The 25,524-nt window shown below is 44.2% G+C and overlaps 3 protein-coding genes and 1 long non-coding RNA gene across 37 annotated transcripts in view; 2 read left to right on the top strand and 2 right to left on the bottom strand.

Annotated features, from left to right (window-relative positions):
- Nucleotides 1-8,568, top strand: part of DDHD2 (DDHD domain containing 2) — a 29,119-nt gene extending 20,551 nt beyond the window's left edge. For 11 of the 24 annotated variants that reach the window (XR_005223421.2, XM_037886200.1, XM_043536479.1 and 8 more), the window contains 2 exons: nt 50-156; nt 1,501-3,477. Coding sequence is in view for 15 of the 24 variants with exons in the window: in XM_037886200.1 (XP_037742128.1) it covers nt 50-131 (82 nt within the window). In the remaining 9 variants the exon portion in view is untranslated. Of the gene's footprint in view, nt 1-49; nt 157-992; nt 3,478-3,933 lie in introns of those variants that run through there. The other 13 variants (XR_006287601.1, XR_005223420.2, XR_006287599.1 and 10 more) reach the window with 5 other exon arrangements.
- On the bottom strand, nt 4,124-13,529 carry PLPP5 (phospholipid phosphatase 5). 5 transcript variants are annotated; one of them, XM_043536486.1, is made up of 8 exons: nt 12,759-12,915; nt 10,606-10,714; nt 8,486-8,576; nt 7,579-7,642; nt 6,663-6,787; nt 6,102-6,272; nt 5,356-5,559; nt 4,124-5,157 (listed from the first exon to the last, which is right to left on the bottom strand). In XM_043536486.1, exons 1-7 carry the CDS (start codon nt 12,818-12,820, stop codon nt 5,390-5,392), a joined length of 792 nt encoding a protein of 263 aa, XP_043392421.1. In that variant the 5' UTR covers nt 12,821-12,915; the 3' UTR covers nt 4,124-5,157; nt 5,356-5,389. The 5 variants fall into 5 exon arrangements, with proteins under 5 accessions (XP_043392421.1, XP_027680067.3, XP_037742129.1 ...); XM_027824266.3 differs by lacking the exon at nt 12,759-12,915 and adding an exon at nt 13,459-13,529 and having other exon boundaries at nt 4,124-5,559; XM_037886201.2 differs by having other exon boundaries at nt 4,124-5,559.
- Nucleotides 13,530-14,364: 835 nt separating this feature from the next.
- NSD3 (nuclear receptor binding SET domain protein 3) overlaps nt 14,365-25,524 on the bottom strand; it is a 69,180-nt gene continuing 58,020 nt past the window's right edge. For 4 of the 6 annotated variants that reach the window (XM_037886179.2, XM_037886180.2, XM_037886177.2 and 1 more), the window contains 5 exons: nt 24,923-25,039; nt 24,098-24,239; nt 22,956-23,062; nt 21,928-22,132; nt 14,365-20,232 (listed from right to left, as the gene is read on the bottom strand). In XM_037886179.2, the coding sequence (XP_037742107.1) occupies nt 19,991-20,232; nt 21,928-22,132; nt 22,956-23,062; nt 24,098-24,239; nt 24,923-25,039 (813 nt within the window). In that variant the 3' untranslated portion in view covers nt 14,365-19,990. Of the gene's footprint in view, nt 20,233-21,927; nt 22,133-22,955; nt 23,063-24,097; nt 24,240-24,922; nt 25,040-25,524 lie in introns of those variants that run through there. The other 2 variants (XR_006287596.1, XR_005223417.2) reach the window with 2 other exon arrangements.
- The window catches only part of LOC119564497, a 27,427-nt gene continuing 22,129 nt past the window's right edge, over nt 20,227-25,524 (top strand). For both annotated transcript variants that reach the window (XR_005223425.2, XR_006287602.1), the window contains exon 1: nt 20,227-21,110. This is a non-coding gene — a long non-coding RNA (uncharacterized LOC119564497). The remainder of the gene's footprint in view (nt 21,111-25,524) is intronic.

Below are 25,524 nucleotides of genomic sequence, written 5' to 3'. Positions count from 1 at the left end.
TTAAATACCATGTGGGTGTCTGTGTAGTTCTAACAGTCCTCTCTTCCAGGGAGTCAGAAGATACCGTTCTCTTGATTCTGAAAGAGATCTACCAAACGCAGGGCGTTACGTTAGATCAGCCTCTACAATGAGGTCAGATGACCAGCTGCACTTGATGTAAGTTACCTTGTCTTTCTGAGACCCCTCACGGTGAAACTGACAGCCGTTGACATGCTTACTGTGAAATAACTTCTTGCTTTATTTGGGAATGGGTGTTAAGGATGTAGCTGTCTCATCTAGGACCATTCTATTCTACAGCACGGTGCCTTAGACAAGGCCAGTGCTACCATCTGTCACGTTAGGAATGTTCCCAAGGGCTGTAACTAAAACCGAAGGCACTTTTAAAACCTAATTCCGAGGCCTTCATGCTCTTCACTGTGCTTGGGCAGCGAGGAAGCGGAGTAACTTGGCCTGTAATGGAGCCGTTCAGCGGAGACCCCCAGGGACTCTCCCACATGTTCAATCCTACTGGGTCTGGTCAGTGTCAATTTCATAAGTTAAAGCCAGATGGTCTGACCACCTCCAAACCCCTGCTCAGAGCATTTCATTCAGTGATTCCTGCAGCAAGACCCAGAGCTGGTGGTTGAGCTAGAGGATGTCTCAATAAAAAGATCCACACTTGGGTGAAAGAGTCCAAGTGAGGGAGGCTCTATCACCTTGGGGAAGCTGTTCCAGTCCATGCACCCTCACTGTTTAAAAACTAAACACAAGGGCCTCTGTTTTGAATGTGTCTAGCTTTTACTCCCAGCCAATGGATCTTGTGCTTTAGTCTGCTGGCTGAAAGAGCCCTCTGGTATCCCCTGACTCCTCCCTGGGAAGGTACTTGTGACTTGATCGCAGTCTGCCTCTTAACCTTTTATTTGATTAAACTCTATTGACTGCTCTCATTGCAAGATGGTTTCCAGTCATTGAATCATTCCAATAGCTTTGTCTGAACACTCCCCATTTTTCAGCATCCTTTTTTAAAGCATGGACACTGCGTCTAGAAAGAATATCCAGTGCTGGACTCATCAGTGCCATGCAGAGAAAATCATCTCCCGAGGAATACACCCCCTGGTGTTAAGAGAAGGAATCTGGAGTCTCTCTGCCCAATCGCTCACTCTTTTCTCAGCCTCTAGAACTTCATTATTTACTCAGGAAGGTGATTAAGTGAACTTAGTACTGGATGAACATTATTGGAGACAGAAATCCTGTGTTGCTATGAAACAAGCAGTCCCCTGCTTATAGGCCTGTGTTAGAACCTTGACTAAAGTGCCGAAATCTGGCACAGCTAATGGCATTTGGGGTGGTGGCAACTTTGTGATGTGATTCGTGTGCATTAGGAAATGGCCTGAGATGTGCTACTGGCTTATGTGGGAGTGGTCTCACCGACATGGGAAATCCCCTCATCCGTTCAGGCTTTAATGCTGCATAAACCCTGCTCCCTTGTAAGCTGTGTGCCCTTTCCTGTTGCTTCCCTAGATACACACCAAGTGACTACTCGCCTGGAAAGCCCGGATTTTCCTCTGCCTTCCTATCCTCTGCTGCTACTGTATTCTGCATGCTGCTTCCCACGAGCCTGCTGCTGCCTGATGCACTGGGAAATTTCTCATTTTGTGGGGAAAAAATCAAGGCAAAACACTCTTCTCCTAAAATACTCACTCTGGACTTGCCCCTGTGCCCACTGTGACACCCACGGGATCGTTCACTCCAACACCATTCATCCGCCTAATCTGACTGCCTCGTAAGTTGCAATGCAAGCTGTTCCAAGTATAAATACAGAAGAGAGGTGGTTGGGATCTGGTGCTGGAGATTTCAGGGCCTCATATTGACTCCTGGTTAGTGAGTAAATGTGTTGCTTGTGAAAAATGCCTTTAATGCCCTGGGCACATGCCATGCTACAGTAGCTTGGCCGAGTGAGCAAAGCGGGGAATGAGGTCTGCTGGCTCGGGGCCTTCTGAGATGCTGTGAGCTCTAGAGGGCACAGCAGTCCAACCCTTTGTGGAAGTGCAGACAGCTGTTAAGCGTTTGGTTTTCTTACACACCTTCTCGCATGACTGTCTGTCTCTATTCTGCATGCCCAGGGTGGGTAGCATGTTAAGTATACCTCCTCCAGTCTGCTCCTCTGCCTGTTAGTAATAGTGTGACAGCCTCCTCTGCCCAGGTATGGTAAGCTACAGCTTTGCTTTAAGTGGCCAGCTCCCCTAGGACACCCGAGCTGAATTATGTTGCAGTGGGCGGCCAAATAGGACTCCTTCATAAGGCTTGCATGTTTCTTTTGGGTGTCCACCTGCAGCAGGTGGGAACTGGTCTCCTAAGCTCCTTGCTTTACAGCAGCTGAAGTCTTGACAGATGTTTGCACCAGATCATGAAGATGTCTGGTTGCTGCTTATTTACTATTAACAGAACTAGCCCAAGGCTTAGGAATAAACCCAAGTATGGCTTCACGGCAGAGTTCAGGCTGCCTAGCCCACTGCCGGATGTTTCTAACAGACCCAGAGCCCTAGGCTACTTGAGGCTGGCATATCAATGAAGGGATGAAGCCTGAACCACCCTGGATTCTGGCTCTAATTCCATTCTCCTTTCACAGGCCAAACCCCTCTGCAATAGGAGTGGGATCTGTCCAAGGAAGAGGAGCTTAAGCCCTCTAACTGTAGTAGGGGGCTGAGGACAGACCAACTGCATGTCCAGTTCCTTAGCAAAGCATTCAATCCGGATTCAGTCAAGACCTCATTAGGCGAAAGCATAGCCGCACTTGAGCGTGGATGAATAGCAGTGGTGGTAGAGGCTTTCAGGGCGATTCATGAGCCAGACGCTCTCCTTCACCACACCCATTCCACAGCGCCGAGTTCAAAGTGGCTACCACCCTGCTGGTGAAACCATAGCAACCTTTTGTACACAGCCATGGCTTATGCTGTAGTAACCAGGAGCTGCAGAATGATTGCTGTTAGAAGTACTGTAAAGGTAACTTATGGGGCAGAGATGATAAATCCCTTGTAACCAAAGATGTACAGGGTAAACAGTGGACTAAACTAACCCCTTAGCCTGTGGATTCCCTTGAGCAAAACGCTGGAGGGTGTGATAGTGTCTCTGGGCTGGGGTCTGGAAGTGGCTACTACCATGTGTCCTCCCCCCCCGACTTTGCTCTGTACAGTGCAATGAGCTTTTTCCCAGTGCAATGAGCTTGTTTGTTTTCTTCTGTGTATTATTTGCACTATTTAAATGCATTTTGTATTCCCCAACCCTGCCCCCTCCAAAAGAACTAAGAGAAGCTGTACTCACACTTGACTGTGGGCAGTGATGTTTTGCACAGCTAAGCTCCTGGAGGTATGTAAGGAACTGTTTATAACAGGACACACAGTCATGACCAGCTCTTCAAGTTATGCACTTTGTGTAAAAAATTTAAATGCATTTAAAATTATTTAATGTCTTTTTCCAGTCAATACAAAAGTAAATCTATGGTTGCAGTGGTTGTATTTGTGTATGAGGGAGAACAGAACCTATTACTTTGGGATTTAACTTCATGGCAAAGTAAAGCTGTTGTCATAAGAGGAGCCCTTGGCGTTTTACAAAAGGCCACTGCAGTGGACAGGCATTACAGGAGAAAACAGAATTTAGAAGTAACACCAACTACAAGCACCTCCTTGTTCGTGGGCAGGGAAAGCGGCTTATAAAAGGAGTGCATTTGCTGTAAGGAGAAGAGTTTTTTTCAGCAAAACCCATGATTCAGCTTCTTGTTCTCATCTTGCTTCTGTCCTTGGGAGCAGAGAACATGAAACAAAGGAGAGCCAATTCTGAAAGTGGCGTAGCTCACCTTGTTACTATCCTTCAGTTATGTAGGAAACAGCCTCCAGCCAGCAAAACAGGTGCTTTTGAAGGTTATATCTTAAAGAAATTACTGCTACTTTCTTTTAGGGTTAGATTTCAGACAGCTGTGGAGCCAAAGGTCATTTGCTACTGACTGTCATCTCATGATTAGTGTACACTGAAGCGGTGGAAGGAGGAAGCAATGGACAGAAAACTGACCTACTTCACATAAAACGAGCCAGCTAAACAAAGACGGACGATGTTCTCTAGTGCCAAGAAGGAACAGAACTCATTTCACTGAATTAAAACCACCTTTTTATTTGACATTAAAAAACCCAGTAAGGCTGAGCTCGTGAGTTCTCTGAACTCTTTTAGGTTTGATTAACAGGATGTACTTTTACAGGCCTTAGCTTGGCACAGTCAACAGTTCCAGTACTTACTGTTTTTCTCACCACAGGTGTACAGTACGTTTGAAATTAACACAAGAATGCAAATCATACAGTTGGTCCACAGGGAAACATCCTACAAGGGAAGATGCTGCATCCTTTCACCTTTAAGGGTTGCGGATGGAGCAACACATCCTCCCTACAACGCAGTGAGCCCCTGGACAGTGCTGTACAGAGACACCATCTCACTGCCCTGCTGCTTCTAGGTTGGAATCAAATATAAAACCCCACAGCATCTCTTTCCCCCCAGATTAGTCGTAATTCTTAGCAGTGGGACCACGAGTGACTGCCCCTTATGGTATTAGGCAGTCATGCCCATCAGATGGCTCTACAGTGCTGACCTTGGCCTTTGCTTGGGAGGACGTGATGAGGTCCAGCTATCCTCTGTGACTTGGGGCAGGATTCTGGAAGCAAATGTATTTACAAATGGGCTGGAGAGCTCTGTGCAGAGTCCAACAATATGGCATGGAGAAATTCCAAAGCCAGCCAGGGTGCCACGCCAGGAAATCAGCCCAGCATCTGCTTGGTTGGACCCGCTGTAGGACACAGCTTCTTTAACAAAACCATACCTAGTGTGCCCAGGCTGCGGGGGGGGGGCCAAGCAGGTGCTAGTTCTAAATGCACACAGTAAATGCTGTGTACCCACAACACAGCACTGACGGCCTCTTCTGATGTGCATGCTGTCCTTTCATAAAATGACCTCCTCCAGCGGAGAGGGCTGACTTCTCCATTCATTACTACATGGCCCTGTGCAACTTCAGGATTTCCACCAAGCCTCCTCTCACAGACAGCCAGTTCTTGCTTTAGATGTTGTCGTAGCCAGACTGCTCCCCTCCCTCCTGCAAGCTGGAGTACAGTCACTTACACAGCTTCCTCCAGGGCGGGCCTGAAAGAGGGGAGTGTCTCTCAAACAAGAACAACATGAGCACAGGCCTGCTGAGCAGGACCACTTACCGCATTTGCAGGGGAGCAATTCTTATTCAGCTATCAGCTGTGTCCTCCTTTGGGGTAGGCAGTGAGTGATGCTCCCAAAGCCTGTACCCCTTCCCCACCCTGTGGGCTGAAGAGTGGAAGGCATGATTACCCAGGGGCCGGTGCCAGCAAAGTGGATCCCAGCGTTATATTTCCAGGCGGAAGCTGGAGCTGGCCAGCTTTTGCTCCTGTGCCGGAGACAGCTGGGCTTTACACTGCAACGGTTTGTGGCACTCCGAGTCCGTCAGGGAAGGGTAATGCTGCCTGTAGCACAGGTATGCAAATGTGAAGCCAATCGCTGAGCCAGCCAGCACATCTGTGGGGGGGAAACGAGGGTGATTCACACACAACACCGTCTCACTGAACCCCCAGGAGCTGTGCTCCAACACCATGACACCAGGCAACGTGGGGCCGTGGCAACCCACCGCTGTTCAGAGCTCCAAGGGGGACCATGCAGTGACTGGGACAGCAAAGGTCTCTTCCAGGCAGCGATCCCCAAATACGCTTCCCCGTTCATAAGTACCCGTCCCATGGCACAGCTACAGGCCTGACACACAGTGGAACTGAAAGCCCCAGTGAGGACGATGCCTGCCCTGCTCACGGTGCTCCAGTTAGAGCTGCCACTTAAGCTTCAGCTCTAGCACTGAGCAGAACACACATTTCCCAGAGAGATCACGACCCCGGAAAGGACTTTTTCCTTCACCAACATTCCCTCATCCCACTTAGAGCCCTGACCATCAGTGCCCCATGCTATCTATCCAGGGTCTTCTGGGGTGCCCATCACCACGGTCACTGAACACTGTTCCCACAGGACAACACACCGCCCCTGCTATCCTCTCCCCGGGCCGGCATGCTCACCTTGCCAGTGGTGCTTGTAATCACAGGTGCGGGACAGAGCGATGAGGAGCGCGCAGAGCAGTGGTGATAAGAAAGCACAGAGCCGCCAGGATTTTCCACGCCCGCCAGGGGCAAAGCAGTGCAGTTTTCCTGCCAGGTACAAGGCAGAGAAGGCAAGACCAGCAAAGGCAACTGGACAAAAGGGGGAAATTCACATCACTGAGGAACCCATGCTCAGAGAGCCCAGCTCAGGGGCCATCCATTACCAGGAGTGATTTAAGAGTATAAAGGACCCCTCTGAGCTTGTCCTGAAAGGACACTAGGCAAAAAGCAGGGCCATGGAGCCTGGGCTGGGGAGGTAGTACTGATACCTGGCACTCGAGAGCGAGTGAGTCTGCAAACAGCAGTGAGCCTTGTGCACCACCGTTTTACAGAGGGAAAAGTGAGGCCTGGCAAGAAGTCAATGAACATGCCCCAGGCCATGTGGCAAGGCAGGGGCAAAGTTGATCCTGCCTCCCAGGCACCTGCTCACCCTTGTTTGGTTCTCCCATGCTGCACTACAAAGAGGAAACAAACGCTTACAAGAGGAATGCCCACTCGGGAAGCTCTTGCGTCCCTCAGTCACCACGTCCACATCACCGGTGCACACCAGCTTGGAGTTTGCCCGTCCATCCGGAAAGCAGCGGTAGAAGAAATCCGGCCGTGGCCTAATGGGCAGAGAAGCAAAGCACAGCATGTGACCCTGCACCATGCAGAGGAGGAGACCCTTAGCAGCTGGCATGGTTTGACTGGATGCTCCCCTGCTCCGGCTAAAGCACCAGAGGACATCCTTGCCCGCCTGCTCTGGAATCCCCCCAGCAGAGCCCTCGAGGAGCCTTCAGAACACCCACGCTGTCCACACAGTACCCAAACCCACGGGTCCATTCCAGGAACCACACAGGGTTCTGAAAAGCGTCCTGGGGAAGGAAGGGCCATGGGGTAGAGAACGGGGTATGGAGTCCTTCACCTCCAAGTGGCTGGCAGCTCTGGAAGTGAGAGAGCCTGACTAGAACAGAGAGTCGTTGCCCCCCAAAAGCTGCTCAGCAGCCTGGGTTGGGGTGGGGGGGTCCCAGTCCCAGGCACTGTGGCTGACCAGTAGCCACACCTCAACTGGCAGAGGAGCGAATGTGCTACAATGACTCAATGCCCCTCAGAGCCTGGTAGAGACCCTCCAAGAACAGCCTAGTGCAGTGGTGAGAGCATGCAGGGAAAGCTCACCTTGCCACTGCTGCTCTGTGGGGAGACACAAAGGGTCATTCCCCAGGGCCATCGGGCCTGTCCCAACACTAAATTCACTGAGGGTGGGTGTTTAAAACAGCCCCTGCTCTGTGGTTAAGAGAGTGCCCCCAGCCTGTCCCCGCACTTCCCCCCAAAAGGGTCTGGGAAAATTCAGCCAGTCAGGCAGTGCACTGCTGACTGCCTGGGTCTGTGGGCGCTGGCGATTAATGGACCTTCTTACCTCCCCACGACTAGCTTCACAGCATTTGTGAAGACCCCGTTCAGGGCAAGAGCAAGGCTGGCAGCTGGAAGAGAGTGAAGAGCCGGCTCAGCACCAAACGCATGTTAATATTTAACCAGCCCACACCCGCAGCAGGGGCAGGAGAAACTTTGCAGGTGGAGTTGGTGGAGTTCCCCTAATCAGTAGCCTCTATCAGAGGGATGCTTCAGCTGGTCCTGGTGCTGCATTGGTCTGCGAGTCTGAGTTGACTTGAGAGGCGGCACACGGGCAGTGGGGAAGACCGTGCCTTGCCCCGCAACACTGAGCATTCCCTGCAGGTGTTTGCCTTAGGGAAGGGCTGAACTCTGGGTCAGACAAGAGTGGACGATGGTCTGGGAAGGGCTAAGCACACATGTTCCAGCCCACAGAGTTTTTTTGTTTTTTGTTTTTTTTAAGAAAAATGGGTGAAATCCTGGTTCCATAGAAGCCACTGTTTTGCCACTGACTTCAGTGGAGCCAGGTGTTGCCCAGTAAGTGAAAGGCACATAGTGGGAGACAGTCCAGCAAACAGACCCCAAGCAGGAGGAAGTTCCCAATTCCCTAATGCACCCTGGCCAACATGCTGTGTGAGACCAGCAATGGATTCAAGAGACCCCTCCTCCCCTCAGGCCCATTCTCCATCACACAGAGGTTCCTGAGCCGTAACAAGGAGATGCCCCCACCCTAGGCTGTGACATTAGCCACAGCTCTAAACCACTGCATGAGTACAATGATGCTCTCTGTGTCCCACGTGCTGGGGACTGATCCACCCTGATTTACCCACTGGGTGTTACTGCTGCCAGGAGGAAGAGCTTGTTTGCCCCAGGGATGCCCTCAGTTCAGCGCAATGTTGTTGGTGCGACTGTCAGGATTGCTGGGGGGAGCTCACCCAAAAAGGCCTCCTGCGTATCTCTGCGGTCGACTTTCATGAGGAATTTTGCCAGGAGGATGAACGTCAGGGGAAACAGAAACGAAATTAACTGCAACCACACAAGACAGCACAGTCACAACAGTGCACGTTTGTTCCGCGGCTTCCCAACCAAAAATCAATGCATGAGCTATTAAAGGAGGCTAAAAACCTTCACCCCTAAACCAAACAGTGCTCCCCCCCTTCGCTCTTTACAAAGCGAAAGCTGATCCCAGCTATTAGCATCGGTAGCGAATACTGAATAAGCGTAGGTACCAGTAGCACGGCTTCCTCTCTGCTGTCTGCCATCCAGCTCTCACTAATGCCCTAACCTGCAGGGTGCAAAGGCCATCAGTAGGGAGCTCTCCAGATACAAGGACAGCAAAGATAAAGAAGAACAGCAGCCAAAAATTCTGCCTGTTAAAAAGCTCCAGTCCGTGTGATATCCTTGCCCTGCTGCTGCTGCTTCTGTTTAGGGGAGCTCTTAAGGGGGTTATGTTCATATACCTCTATAGAATGCCAAGCACATTGTAGGAGCCGTATAAATAATCATGCTGCAGCCTCGGCCTGTCTTCCTACATCACTTCCACTGTGGCGCTCCCCCGCTGCTGTTCATTCAGAAGTTGCTTCCTGAGAACACTACGGCCCCTGAGCATGTTTCACTTTCTAGGCGCTTTGCAAATATTAACTAATTAATCCATCAGCTGTAGCATCGAAATTGTTTGCTAGGGAGAAAAACAAGAGCAGCTGTCAGGAGACAGCAGTTGTTATTGCTGATATCTCAGGGACAACGGACTCTTGGGGATTGTGTCACAATACCCAGTGCTCCAGGGAACGCTCTTGTCGTCTTTGCTGTCACTTTGGGAGTTTAACATGGGACCTAAAGGTCAACTCACCAAATCCAAATGCCATGCAAGAGTTTTCTCCTTTAGCATTTCCTACATGCTGTACCTGCCTCTTCAACGAAAAGGAACCGTAGTTCTTTGCCCCCAAAGCCACTGACCAATCCAAGAACTGCAGCATCTCGCCAGGAATGCCACTTCCCCAAATCAAGGGACAGAGCCCATCAACAAAACACTGTCTACCTGAAAGCTGGTTAGTTTACTGTTAACACATTTTTTTAATCTCCCATCCTACCCCTGAACTGGAGTTCAGTTTTTGCGGTTTTATAATCACATTTTCCTATTTTAAATGCTTTTTCTCCCCCGTTGCTATGTGAAACCCCACACAAACAGCAGGGGAAGTTGCGTCCGGGCAGCACAGTACATGCAGTCGGCTTCACTATAGGACCTGATACAGAATTAAAATTCTCTCTTCCAGTTATAATGGTCTTAAGTGCTACCTGCAGCTATAGTAGGTAAACAGTCTTCAGAGAGAAGCCTGTTTTTTTCTGAGGGTGTCCCTATAACCCTCTGTCACATTTCCATTCTTCTTGAGCTTCATTCAGGTTCTCAGTCATCACAGCACTTAAGCATGTGCTTAACTCTAATCACAAGCTAAAGTGCTTTGTTGGATCAGCAGTTCACTGACACCCAGTAACCACTCATCCAATCGATCATCACTTCTCCCTCTCTTCCCATCTCATCTTTCCCCTGCCTCCTCTTTCTCTAGGGATCTACATTCCCTCTTCTTTGGCTTGGTTGTATAGTTATATCTCCTACCTCACATCCAATACAAACTTTTAAATCACCAAAAATTTGGCCCAAAAGGTAAGGTTTTGTTAAAAACAATTGCTTATAAAACTTCGCCCAACAGAAACAATTTCACAGTTGATTTTAAACAATATTCCCTAGCAGTGTGTGAAATGCGAAGCTCTGCAGCACTGAGAACCTGACAGTAAAACTGACTGTGAACAAACATGAAACGGATTTTCAGTGTCCAAGCTGAAATGCAAAAAGTAATCTCAGAGCACCAGTAAAGAGAGGTCCATCAGATTTTAAACATTCTTTCATTTCTAATAATCTAAAATATCATTAGTAATGTAAATTAAGAAGAGTGTTTGTTTCCATGATTTTTTAGCTGATAGCTATTATTTTAAAGGAAAACTATGATTTAAAGAAAAAACCTAAGACGAGAGTGTAGTGAACTGGGTGAATACTTACAAACATGAGCTTGGTGGGTACATGGTCCGCTTCTATGTATGGGTTTTTATAAAGCCACATCTCTTCAGGCTGTATGACACGTTCAAATGGAGGCAGAAGTTCCATGATCCTAGAGAAAAAACAACACTTTGGAAAGGTGCATGCTAGTGCCGGGATTTGGGTAGTTCTAAGGAGGTGGTCAGCTGAGTGACTTCTACTTACTCTCTCACACAATACAAGAACAAGGAGACACGTATGAAATTAAAAGGCAACAATGGTTGAAACTGATGAAACACTTCGCAAGCACCTATTGCCACAAGGCATTGTTAGAAACACTCAAATCACCCAGCCAGCACAGTGATTCTGTTTCATTACCAGAGGATCCAAGAGGTCAGTTGAATTTAAAAAGGCACTAGGTATTTACATGACTAATATGAATTCCATTCTCATATATACTAGCTATGATAAAAATATATGAGATAAAACCATATGCTTCAGGGCACACACCAACCACTGACTGCTTGGGGCTAGGAGAAAACTTTCCCAATTAGCAGGTTATTGGATGATTGACCATGAAGCATCAATTACAGGATACAGTCAGAGGCTAGGTACTGAAATAGATGGGTCATTGGTATTCTCAGATATGTCCAATCCTATCTTCCTAACTGCCTAATGAGTAGGCAGGTTGCATCTTGGGCTTGTCTACATGAGAAAACTACACTGGTTTAAGGTGTAAATTTAAACCAATATAGTTAAACCACTGCAAAAAGCTATGAGGACACAGATTCTGATTTCAGAGTGGCTTATCTCACAGGAATTGCCAGACTGGATCAGACCCAAGGGCGAGGTCCCTCTAGTCCTGTACCGTATCTGTGACAGTGGCCAGCACCAGATGCCTCAGAGGAAGGTCCAAGAACTCTGCAGTAGGTAAATGTGGGATAATCCATGGTCAGCATTAGGGCTCCTTCTGATCTCTCATAGTTAGAGATTGGCTTAAACCCTGAAGCACAAGGTTTAATATCCCTGTTTAACATTAGTTACTACTCTGGATATTCTTTTTATCCATATAAATATCCAGTCCCTTTTTGACTCTTGCGAAGTTTTAGTCTCAGTGACATCCTGTGGCAATGAGTCCCACAGCTCAATTATCATTTCAGTCCATTTAGCAGGTATAGATGTAAGGCATACTGGTCTGTAATTGCCGGGATCCAGAGCCATTCTTAAATATAGCCACAACATCTGTTACCTTCCAATCTCTACTTTACTCAACAGGTTTAAACTGAAGTGTCATGTACCAGTTTAACTATATCAATTTAAGAACCAGTTTAAGTTAAACAGGCAGCTTTCCTATATAGTCAAGGCCTCTCTCTCAATGGAGGGAACCTCCTCTGTTTTGAAAGTGACCCGAAAGAGGAAACATCAAGCCAAGTCAGCCACATACCCCGTCCTGAATCCCTGCAGGCTGGCTACACTGGGGAGAAAATGAGGCATTCCACACCAGGACAGGTTTAACCTAATCTCCAAAAATTAAAAGCAGGTTCTCTGTAGCTGCCATCCAGCCTGTCCCCTGGTTCTGGGGTGTCACAGATACCAAGGGGGTCTGACTCCGGAGCCTCCCATCATTAAGTCACAGTGCAGCCCAGGCTACCGGGAACAGTTACTGTTTGGCAGTGGGTGGCCCAAGTGCCATGAGCGGGTTGGCGCTCAGTCCAGTGTCCAGCTGGCACAGAAGGATCACATCAACAGCACCCAAGAGGGTGGGAGCTGTCCTGGGGGGGATCCCCGTGTGCGCTAAGGTGGGGGGTTCCCCCGCCCTGTCCCTGATCGGTGGGGTGTTTCCCAGGGGGATCCCCATCTGTGCTATTGGGGGGGGGCCTGCCCCGGGGATCCCCGTGTGCGCTAAGGTGGGGGGTTCCCCCGCCCTGTCCCTGATCGGTGGGGTGTTTCCCAGGGGGATCCCCAACTGTGCTATGGGGGGGGGCCTGCCCCGGAGATCCCCCTGTGCGCGAAGGTGGGGGGTTCCCCAAACCTAGCCCTGCCCCTAACGGGGGGGGTTTCCGAGGGGATCCCCATCTGCGCTATATGGGGGGTTCCCCGGGCGTATCCCGAACGGGGGGGTTCCCGGGGGGACCCCCCCGCCCGCGCCACGTGTCTCCCGGCCGGGCCCCACTCACAGGAAGGCCCCGAAGAGCAGGCCCCGCGCGCCCACTTCGGCCCCCAGCCGCGGCCCCTCCATGCTCCGGGCGGGCGGCGCGGCGCGGCCGCTCCCTGCAGCCGGGCCCGGCGGCTCCTCCCCGGCCGGGCCCGCCGACGTGGCTGCAGCCCGCGCCCGCCCCCTCTGCCGAGCGCCGCCGGCGGCTGCTGCTGCTGCGGCCCCGCCCGGCCCCGCTAAGGGAAAACCCGCCCCGGCCACACGTTACACAAACCCCCTCACAGAGCAGCACAACCCCTCCAGACACCCCCCTACCCCGCACAAAGCCAGCCCCTCCGGGAGCCGCACCCACAGCACAACACGCCCTGGCGCAATGCAGGTAATTCCCGTGCCTTGCCCCTGGGAGCAAAGAGGCTAGACCCGAACTGTGAACGCAGCGTGGCCCTTCTAGCCCAGGAGCTTTTACTCCTGCTGGTGCGCTAGATCTTCAGAATGTCTTTAAAAATAAAATCACGGGGGGGAGAATTCATGTTTTACTTTTTAAAAAGGTGGGAGAAGAGGGAATTCACCAAATAATCCCTTTTACAAATGAAGCAAGATTTAAAGATACACCCAAGGGGAATTGGCAAGGATCACAGAGCAAGCAGTAAACCAAGGGCTTAAAAATAAAAGATTTAATAAGGAAGCAAATTCTGAACTTCAGCCTCTGGGCTGTATGTTACCTTTTTGTGCGGAAACCTCTGAGATTAAGCTGCCTCCTCTTAGGTGTCTGTAAAATGTCCAGTACACTTTGGGTGCTATATAAATAAGACCAACAGGAAACATTTAAGCCACTTGGCAGAGTATCCATATATCAGTTAAAAATTTGCACTTGTCAAGATTACCAAAAAACACCCCTTTCCTACTGAACCAGTCCCTCCTTTAGACATACAGAAAAGCACCAGCTACAAATAATGAACACCACTAACATTCAGGGTGGTACTGCATTAATGTCTTGGGTCTACCTCTACTTCACAATCCCATATGAAGCACAGTTACTAGTATAAATGTCAACTGACAATATTTTATAAAAGGACAATCAATATGTAAGATCACAAAGCAGTTGCACATACATTTAGAAAAGCACAAACATTAAATATACACTAAAGATCTAAGACACAGAAGCTAGATTAATGCTCCAGTTCAGCTAGGATGACAGCACCAGAGAACCAGTATGAAAGAATCAGGCCTTGACTTATTTTTCAAAGCAACTGACTCTTGACTCTAGAGGCTTTGAAATATAAATATACGAGCTGTTCCTTCTGGTTGTACAAAGTTCCTTTTGGGGTGCTTTGTAAAACAGAACTGCAGAATGCTTTCCACAGCTTCCAGGCCTTCGCTCTGTGATCATCCATGTTAAAGAGGCTTTATTATAAATACATAGGGGCTCTTTCTAGAGAGCTTTTCTAAAAGACCACATTTGTAACTTTTTTATTCTCAGTTGAATTCACACACTGGTGTCAATAAATATTTTACATTTTATCTGTTTATTGGTCACTTTGTTTGCGGTGTGTTTTTGTTGCTGTCCATAGACTGTTTATGTTCTCTGTCCATAGACTGAAAGTTACAATATGAAAAAATTCACATTCTTAATTGGAACATTCAGAACAATTTATTGAAGTCAACCTCAAGCAAAATTTTAAATCAGTGGAATGTCATTAAAAACCTTTCCAAATTAATCCTCACAGAAGCAAAAACACATCTGAATTCCAAAGTATTTGTAAAATAAAAAAGGCAACATCTCAGTAAATATAATGTACAAAAATTATATGATCCTACCATCACAACATTCAGTAAGAAGCTAAAATATTACAGGCAATTCTAAATACACTATAACTAGCTGACAATAAGCTATCTATATACAGGTTAACCAAGCTTTACAGGTTTCACACTATGCAAGAGAACATAGGCCAAACAACAACCCCCCATCCCAATATTGTATATCTCAAAGTCTATGCGGCAACATCAAGTCATAATACAGTAATGCCCCAGTGGAACATCCCCAGGGAAAATTAACACTACTTTGTTAGTGTCAAGAGCTTCTAGCCAAGTTCTAGAAACTCCTAAGATATTGACTTTAGTGAATATTGATGCTTTGCTATTAAAGACTCAAGTGATTTAGTTAAAATAACATTTCACAGAATCTACAAAGTTTGTTACAGATAAACAAAGTCTACAGAAATAACGACTCTACAAAGGTCATTGTTACAGATAAAGATTACATGGAAATGAAAACAGAATCTGTAGGTATCTGTGTTTGTTGTGCAATATCACTTGTGTAGATACAAATGAGTTAAATTTTAATAGCAACCCCAAATATGCACATACCCTTATACAAAAAAGACAATCTTATTACTAGCCAGTTGTAATAGTTATTTATCGTCTTGGTTTTCAGTGGCAACATGATTAGTTTGCTTATAAATTAAAAAAATATGACACTAGAAATGAGATATGGATCAATATTAATGAACAGGAAGCAAGTGTATTTCATCCAGTCTGTTTGTAAATCAAAAGTGAACAAGAATTCCTTAAAACGTCCAGTGCTACACTATGGGACAAATGTTTGGGAGAGGATCAAACATATAGCCACAGTTGCTTTTCAAGCTAGAAGAGACACCATTAAAAATGGCAGCTGTCTCACTCTTGTGCACAAATACAATCAGTACCACATGACAAACAGTGAATGCATGGCTTTGGCAAATTCATATCTATTTTCCCTTTTTGTTTTTATATTGTCCTATACGAAGTACAGACAGTTTCAGTTTTATAATCCTCCCACCCTCACTAGGGTAAAAGTACCTGAGTTTGCCACTCAGGAGTAGAATATAATAGGAAACAAGCATTTTGCTTCTTTTTCTGAATGACATCTTGAATACATCCAGAATTTCAGGAGTGTATCGTAAGTGCAAATGTCTTTTGCTATACAAAAATAAGTGGCAGGGGTTGAGGGAGTGGATACAATATTATAAAGCAAAGGACATCAAAAAGTCAAAAAGCTGCTGGTGTCTCATGCACTAATACACTTCTCATTAAGAGCATACATAAGTCTGAGACATCTGCTTTGAAAAACTCTCCATTTTGCCTTGAATACACTGGGAGTGGAAAATCATTTTTAACTCAAGTTAAGAGGGGAGGTAAAGAGACTTTTAATGTCGTATATAAAAAATGTTATCTATGTATAAATAAAATAGCTGTAAAAATAATGAACTGCAGAGCTTCAAGTACATTAAACCCTGAATTCAATGAGGCAGAGGTTTCAATGTTAAAGTGACTACTTCGTACCAGCGGCAGACATTCTCATTCCCCTACCCCACCTCCCTAACCCAACCCAGATAATTTTTTTTTGTTAATTTCAGTATATACATATTTTACGTCTAGAAGTTCACTTTCTATTATGTCTAGTAAATGTGTCTTTCCAATTCCACCTGGAAACTAAGATATAACAAGTTTTTAGTGGAAAGGCCAAACGAAACATTCTATCCCTTTCACTCCATGTTAGACTCTCTAAGCCTCTGGTGGTAAACATAGCGAAGATAATTCATCCAGAAAAACTTGCCCTTACAATTAGCTGTCCTGATCTGCAAATGCCTTCCACTCTTACGTCCTACTGATGAGATGACAAGCCAATTTTACAGACTATCGGAAAACTGCAGTAATTAATCCTTACACCATTAGGGCATGGTCCACAGAACCTCTGATCTGAACTAAGATGCATACTCTATAATAAAAGGGCTCCAGTAAAGTAAACCAGAAACATCTGTGCAGGGCAGCTCAAGTATTGCATTACTGTGTAGCCAGCAGATCATCATCATCTATAGTCAGGAGTCTGCTGAAAGTCTGACCCTATTTTAACATTTAGCAGACAAAAAAAATCCAAATGAGAGGGGAAAAAACAATGTGATTGGCACCTCCTTCACTTAAGAAAGGGCTGCCAGATTATTATATACTGTTAATTAAAGCACTTTATTTTCCAGCCAGGAAGTGACAAACCACCACAGCATTCTCTTCTTTGCAGCAAATTGTAGGACTCTGGACTAAAACTTCCAAACAAACAAAACCACCCCTCGCTAGCATTTTTCCTAGAGTTCAATTTAGAGACACTGAAAGTTTAATTCAACAGCCCAAAATACACAGAAATACTGATAAATCAAAATGTCAATATTTACGGTAACAAATTTATAGCAACAAATTTCTGCTTTACTACAAAAGTTAAGTTATTCTTCCATTCACTTTAAATAATGTTACAAAAACATGGTTAAAATTTGTTTTCAGCATATTCTGTGTTCTGCATACAAAATCATCACCTAAATAAAGAGAATCCCCAGTTATCACCAATTTATTTCAACCCGATGTTCTCTTATTTCACTAAAAAGCTTCCTGATGCTTTGGAAATTCTCCCTCTGTCCAGCAGGTAGAAAACCAATTCAAGTTTTATACTCATAATTATACACATTTAAAAGCTATCCTTGTCCTCACACCACTCATGTCTCAGCCCAGCTGTTGGCTGCTTTCAGTTACAGTTTTCTTATGTAAAGCATTAAACAAGAGAGGACAACCAGCACAAACTTTGAAACTAAAGATATAAAGTGACATGGAGTGACAACTGACTCCATGACCCTCACAGCATTATATGATTTGCTAAACTCCATGACCCTCACAGCATTATACGATTTGCTAAACTTTCAGAGTACCTTGACATACTTAGTTATGCCCAATATGCTGATATGTCAGAATATATTTTGATCATTTCACATGGCAATTAATATTTTGAAACAGCTGTCAGCTCATTGACATCTCAAATGCTTAAGGCATTTTGACATTGCCGTTCCTCCCCAATCAATGACAAGACAGTGCTGACATACTATAAAAGAAAGCACATGGGAACACTTCATCATACAGTATTTGCAAAGTTCAGCACTTTCTGGCTTACTATATCCAAAAATCATCTGAACAACAGAAAACCTAACATTCTATTGTACAATGTAAACAGACCAGGTCTTAGGGACACTACCAAGGAAAGAGCTGTGTTTGGAATTTTAGAAAAGGGTGAAAACCCTCTCCATTAAGAGCTTTTTTTTTTTTTTTTTTATCACAAACAAAAAAGCTAAGAAAAATAAAATCCTATTTTGTTTAAATTTTTTCTTTTTTTTTTTTTTTTGTAAAAAATACCAAAATATAGCACTGCTTACAAGCAAGATTAGTGTTTTAGACATTCACTTCAGTATTGGCCACAACAGGGCAAGTGATCTGCATTTTCCATCAGCACTCTAAACCATAAACTAACTCAAAGATCACATAAGAGATCTATACTAGGTAACAAAACAAAAAACCCCACACAAACTGAGTTTACTAGAAAGGGATCTGTAAATTGTTCCAAGAGGAATAGTTTCCAGGTCAGTGAAGTGGCATTTCAGGTGCTTCAAAGGCTGTAGTGTATTTTGTTCATTTTGCAATTGCACAAAAAAGAAAAAAAAGTACAAATTTGACCCCCACCCTCACTGGATTAGAAATAATTTGAGAATGCAAAAGGAAACCTGGTACAAAGGTGAGCCATATTCCAAAGCCCTATAGTTTTATTTTCCACCCCTTTATTAATCACTTTCTGGACCTGAGATGCCACCATGTACCTGCAGGTCTATGCAGACATTTTCCCAGAGACAATGTTGAATGTTCTTCAGAATTAATAAAAAAAATTCTCTCTCTGCCATGTGCCAGCCATGCCTTGTATTAATTCCTTCCATGTGGGGGTGTTCTGGAAAGTTAGTGTAAAGTTAGCTGGTAATATCAGTACACCAGCCATTGCCTACAAATTAAAGGATTACAGTTGACTATGCTAACTATACTGGGATATACACAGTACTTTGTAAGACTGAGTGCCTTAGTGTAGGCCCAATATATACCCTGTTAATTCAGGAAGTGCTTTTAAGAACTGATTTTTCACTATTGGATAAAAACCAATGAAGATAAATTCAATTGGGAGATATATCCCCACCCCTGCAAATCTAAACACCCCTGCTCCCCAAAACTCTTTTAAAAACACATAATACACACATGGGGTCAATCCCCTATTCCTTTAACACTCAAGAACTCCCTTTGAAACCAATGGGAGTTTGGGAGGAAGGTACCAAAGGATCAGGCTCTAAGAGAATCACCATGAAACAAGCACAGACTAGACATCTGATAAATACATAGAAAACGGCTCAATCCTGCACCCACTGAAGTCAATGACAAAGCTCGCAATGACTCCAAAAAAAGCAGGATCAGGGCTTTCGCTATGATGAATGTAGTGCAATGTCCATAAGCTGTCCATGAATCCTCTCCACCCAAAACTGCCCTCCAAACGAAGCGAGGCAGAAAAGTGACCATTGCACAGTTAAGCTCTTTCTATGCTTCCTTTGTCAGCTAACACCGCTCATTTTAACAATGAGGGACCATAATTCCTTCCCCTCCCCTTTTTTGTTAAAAGTATCTAGTGAAATAAAAAGCACTTCAAGAAAAAAAAAAAAGAAATGTGGATAATACTCCTAATTTCCTATGTGAAAATTTTTACAACATTATTCATAATAAGTTAAGCATGATGAGATGAAATCCATCTTCTCAAAAGACCTTTAAAGATGAATGCAGCTGGAATGAAGGCATTTCACTGTCCACTGCTCTGAAACCCACATCACTCCTCCTGGTGTTACGTGAAAGCTGTTTGTAGATTGCAGAGGGTTGGTACTCTCCCTTTTTTAATAACTAGACATACACTGATTGGTTTTGCTACTCAATTATTTTTTTTAGACACGCTGACTGATCAGGACCAGAATCCTCAACATCCTTTAAAATTAAATAAATAAATATGTTATGTTTTTCTTTCTACACTCAAAGAACATATTTTAACACAATATTCTTTTCAACGTCAAAAGGTTTGCTTTTTTTGATTTTTTTTTTCTCCCCTTAAGAAAGCCAAGACATTTCTGTTTTCCAACAGTAAGAGCTGCTGAAGCACATTCAAGGGTAAGGTAAGAAAAGGACAAGAACAGAAACACCCCTCCACCCCACCCCCCGCAAAAAAACGGACACCACTGACTGCTTCTGCTTGCCAAGATTAGATGGTCCCTTTCCCAGTTCCAACAAGGCAGCACTGATGATGAAGACTGAATGTGTCATAGCAGTCTCTTCAAGTTCATCATCTATTTGCCATTTGTTGTTTGTTTGTTTTTTTGAACAACTTTATTCCTTTGCTTCTTCTCCAGGGTTCTGTGGTTGCAATTTGCATTTTATCTTGCTCCAATACTCTGGTGCCACAGGAGATTTGGGGTTATGTTCAGAGCAGCAGAGACGGCCATCCAATGCTGATGCCACTAAGGCTCCCTTCTCATGATCTTTACAGAACGAACGAGGGCAAAACTCGCAGAATGAAATTGCAGGATTGCTACAGATGTCACACTGGTGCCATGGACATTCCCACTTTCCTGAAGATGGAAGAAGAGAGGGAGAGAAAGGAAAGAGACAGGAAGCTGAAGTTAGTCTTTATCTGGGGTAGATACTGGAATTGATTTTTATCATTCCATGTAGTACAGAGTCATTCAACTCTATGCATAAAAGATACTTCCCAAAAGCCAGCTTTTATTGAAGTTCCTGCATCTGTCTTTCACAAGGATTGGACTGGAAGCAGTTGTTATTGACAAATTTATATTTTTGAGCTTCAGGTTGACTGTAAGCAAACATTACTGCACTGTAGAGCCAAATGTAACCAGATTCACCTCCCTTGGCACCAGAACACATCGTGTAGTTGCAAGATAGAGAGTTGGCATCTATGCACGTCTGACTTGTGAAATTCACTGTTTTCTGGGTCTGAACATAGTAATTATTTGGATACACTGAAATGGGTATCCTAAATCAATCTTTATAACAGAATCACACTGCACTATATTGTGAAAAACAAAGAATGGCTGAGTTATGAGTCATAAATGAGGAGTTATGAGTCATAAATGAGAAGGTGGCTCAGGCAAGAATGGGATAGGGCAATGCCATATTTAAGCACAACAGAGACCACCACAAAAACTTGCAGGCATGCATTAGCATAACCACATGCCAAACTGTCAGGTTGCAAAATTAGACTGAGCATGTCAAAAAGGAAAGTTAACAGCTTCTCCTTTCCCTCACACTGAAATCATGCTATATTCCTTTAAACTGGGTTGCTGTAGAGAAAACAGGAAGCACTCTCCTTCTTCGGGACATAACGCGCTGCATCCACAGCATGCCCAGACTCTTAGTCCAGAGAGTAAGAACAGCACCAAGCCAGAACTCCAGATCTCTAGCATGGTTGTGTCTGCTTCCACCAGGCCAGGTAAAAAACAAAATTTACTTCTTGAAGTCGTTCACCAGTGTTTTCTTGCTGATCAAATGTAATAATTTATGTCTGTAGTAAAGAAAATTTGGAAGGAAGCTTTCTGTACTTCCATATATTGCTGTCCTGAAAAGGCACATCTCAGACTGAACTCCATTCATAGCACAAAATCTTCCACTTAATTCAGTCATGGATTAATGTGAGCCTCCAGTTAATTTGATCGAGGCCTCTAGAAACAGATAGTTTAAAACCAGGATAAAGTGTCTTTGTTTTGTTTTTAATCACAATTTGCTGTTGCTAGTTATCGCTGGATAATTTGAGCCTAGGCTACAAAGAGCTACCTTTTTTAATTAATAAGGAAAAAGACAAAAAATAAAAAGAGACACCCAAAGAAAACCCACGTGATTAGAAGATAAGAGATTTAGAGAGACTGTTACAAATTTAAGCACTAGCATGTGCTGTGCATAGCTTGTGTCATAAGCATTACTACGTGATATGAACTTGGGAGCCATATGAGGCCAAGACTGACTAATTAGTCCAATCAAAATAAAATAAGTAAATGTGATCCAAACAGGAGAAAGGCTCTGCAATGAAGTCACAGCTTTATAACTGTTTGCTGTGATCTATGTCTCCACACAGATCTTTCTTTAGAAATATTGCTACCTAAGGAGATTTCTCAATACAGAAGAGCACTGCAAAAGCAAACCTGTCATTTACAGTAGGTGGACATCTCAGTTCGGATTAAGCTACAACTTTATATGCAGCATGATATCCTTGAAGCAAGCAAAGCATCTGGTGGCCATGGGAAAGCACTTACCAAACGGTGGTTGAGTCAGGTTAAGGCATAGGAGGTGGTATGCTTTGGGGCAGTCCTTTTTGTCACACATGACTAGTTCTCCTCCATCTCCACACTGGAAACAGTTGTCCTCATGCATCTGCTTCTGCTCTGTTTTTATTTTTCGTTTCTTCTGCTTTAGCTTGGCATTCTTTGCCTTCTCTTCATTTGCTGTTGCAAACGCCGTCTGGCAATCAAAAGCAAAAAAAAGTCACTGCATTAACAATTTTAGTCAATAAGTAAGAGTCACTTTAAAAAGCCATATGGCCCCCAAAAGTCAACTGTGGGTTATTATTTCTGCAAAGCATGCTCAACGAAGTTTAGTGTACCCAGTGACTCCCATCTCCATCTCCCCTGCCGCACACAGGTTTGAAACAAGTTAGAATGTTGCCAGATTACTATTAGTGATCAGATTACATACTGTAATATGATGGTAATATCCAAAGGCACACGGATGATTGGTCCCTATTGCAGTAGGATTCGTATTCACACAGAGAGACAGTCCCTTCCTCAGAGAGCTTATGCATAATAGCTTTGTGAGCAGAGACTTCAGTCACTTCTCTGCCCCTACAGAGATAATACTTCATAAGAAGCTGACTAAGGTCAGCACTCTGGGCTGGGACCAGAACGAAGCACAACAGCAAAACAAGTTTCCAGATCCTCAAATGTGCAGGGGAATTTCACAATGCTTTCCATATAGGAACGGCAAAAACAGAAGTAGAACATGTGACAAGATTTATTAAAAAGGAAAAAAAAAAAAAAAAAAAAAAAGAAGTCAGGCACCCTGAACATGATGGGCCTGTTCCATGCCACATCTGGTTGGCTGCTCTCTTCCATCCTAGAGATGGGTACATTTACTGTAGTACAAACTTGTAAAGCCTTTGGGGGAAACTTCAGGGTACTAAACAGATATTATTTGACATGAAACAGATCTCTGTTCACTCTCCTCCCACAAACAGAAATTTCAATACAAGTGCGCTGAGCTTAATTTTTATTTCTGTACAACTAACCTTCGGCCGTACTCCTAGGAAGCCACTGCAGTTTTCTGCTCCACAATGGCATTCAGTCCTACCATTGCCCAGACAGTCCAAATTATAATTAAATGTCAACTCCATCCCTGAAATTTAAAGAAAAACTATTCACACACATAAGGCATGGGGGAGAAACACACAAGTGGCAATTCAGCTTTAGCATTTTCTCCCTTCATATTACCACCACTATTTTTAAAAGGGCATAGTTACAAGATCACAATATTTATAACTTCATCCAAAATATTGAGATGAAACATACTCATGAAGCAACAGCTAGAGAAGTTGTAAATAGCAAGGCAAAACAAACGATCCAGAATCCATGTTCTGAGGACAACAACTCAGTTTTGTTCTGTTCTAAAAACCAAATGATGATTCAACAACCAATAATTTTGTGGTTGTAGAACTTTAAGTCTTATGAGCCTGGTTACAAACATAGCATTGAAATAATTTCTTTTTAAACACTCTTTTCTAGGTAGAATACACTCACATAGAAGCCCCAAATATTTTTTTCCTATACTGATTGTGTCCATTTTCCCATTTGGATAAACACTAATTACTGTTCTTTAGTTTTTCTGAAAAGGGACAAAGCGTCCTTCCTCTGCTTTGTTTATACAGGGCCAGCATAGCTTTGGACCAGACAGGAGCACTACACACTGTTTTTCTACAGATCATAGAGAAACACTGGCTACTCTATCATTTTAATCTGTTTAAAGTGGTAGATTGGTTACAAAATGTTCAGCATCTGGAGGCTGTTCCAGATCTGATGTTAGGGAAAGGATCTGAAATTGGGGGTCTATGCAGACATGGCAAAAAGAGTTAACATTGAATTTCTCTGTGTTTTCAAGCGTTAGGTGAAGCCCTTGATATTTTTAGTTTGTTTGTAATAAAGCAAGTTTCATCTTTAATATTCTGCATTTCATCTTAAGTTGCTCCTAATGATACTATGCATATGAAGAGCTAGAACTTCTTGATTGTGCATTTTCTTTGTCCCAATGGGTAACTTAAAGTAATTGTAAATGTCAATGAGACCAATAACTTCAGAAGGTAAAAAGTGGGTGAGCTGGCAACTGATTTCCATTTTAGGAGAGGAGGGCACATGCAGGATGGAGGCTTCTTTATACCTGCAGGAATATCACAGAGAGCGAAGAGGCCAACTCTAACATCCCCGTTCACTGTCCATTTCTGTGTTTCACAGTTCGGATTACAACTGTGGTTCATAAAACGAGAATAATTCCCTTTCGGACCAGCATCTATTATCCGGTCCTTCAATAAAGAGACAAAAACACAGATTTAGGATCAGACAAACAAAAGTCTTCCTTTGACAAGTCAAGTAGCTATGACTGCAGATAATATATTTACACAGATACTTGATAAATGAGTTATAATGGATATTGGCTTTTCCTGGAAGTAACTTTTACCTAAAGCTCCTCAGCGCTTATGCAGGGAGAAATGAATGGCTTACGGTATTGCTAATGAGCTCTGGATCCTTCCATGTCTGGTTCAACCCCAATCCTGGTCAATAGAGACCTAAATGAGTTACCCTCCAAATACAACTGTTTGGTGACCGATCAGAAATACGCTGGAATTGCAATGCAATTCTATCAGACAGGTGCCCACATTCCACTCCGACTGACAGTCTTGTTGACAGTATCAGCAGACAAACTATGGACTGAACAGACCATAGGAATTAATTTTCCCACACCCCACAGAAGCCCCACTAAGTCAAGGCTGAGGCACAATGGTCCATGAAGTACCCGCTGTATGAAACGAGGACTTCACTCTCTGGGACCTTCCACATGCACGAAATGCCTTACATTTGAGCTAGAAGTGAAAGAAAAAGTAACTCTTGTGTTTTAAACATGGACCCTGATCCTCCGATCCCAGATCTTAAGGCCTAGTCCCGTAAGCAGCAGTATATTTTACACCGTGGCGATATGGTGCTTTACCTTTGTAACAGTTAACATATAAAAATTGGTTATGCTGTTCTCATGGGCACGTTTGATCCGCAATCGGCATTCTTCTTCATCAATTAATTCACCAACATATTCGTTTACAAATTCACCCTGCAAAGTCAACCAAAGAAACCCATGCTTATTGCCTGCGATCTGTATAGTTAAATAGAGGGAGGAAGCATAGAAAAATGGGATGGGAAGCCCTGAGGGATCAATTTTGTCCATTGCAAGGCCTAAGTAGGGTGGCTCCTTAGGATAATCCAAGTATTGAGAACTGGTTAAAATAAAGTTCTACACAACAGTGACCAGGGCAGAAAAAATACACATGCACTCAAGTTTAGATTAGTTACAGAACTGTCCTTCAAAATGGAAGCATCACACCTAGAATTTTTAATAAACCAGCAATTAAATAGTTATCCCGTTTTGAAGGACACATTTGATTAATGAGTTGTATCTTTCTTGGTCGATTGCATATAGCGTGTCCACGGCTCTGCTTGTACTTCTGTCCTTTTTAAAAAAGGATCTGTATGGTCAGGCTATAGAAAATGAGCACACATTTATAACAATATATTCAAACACCCATGAGAAAACATCCC

The sequence above is a fragment of the Chelonia mydas genome, chromosome 26, assembly GCF_015237465.2.
Source record: "Chelonia mydas isolate rCheMyd1 chromosome 26, rCheMyd1.pri.v2, whole genome shotgun sequence".
NCBI classification, from domain to species: domain Eukaryota; kingdom Metazoa; phylum Chordata; order Testudines; family Cheloniidae; genus Chelonia; species Chelonia mydas.
Note: the sequence above shows the minus strand (reverse complement) of the source record. Positions and strands in the feature narration are given on the sequence as shown.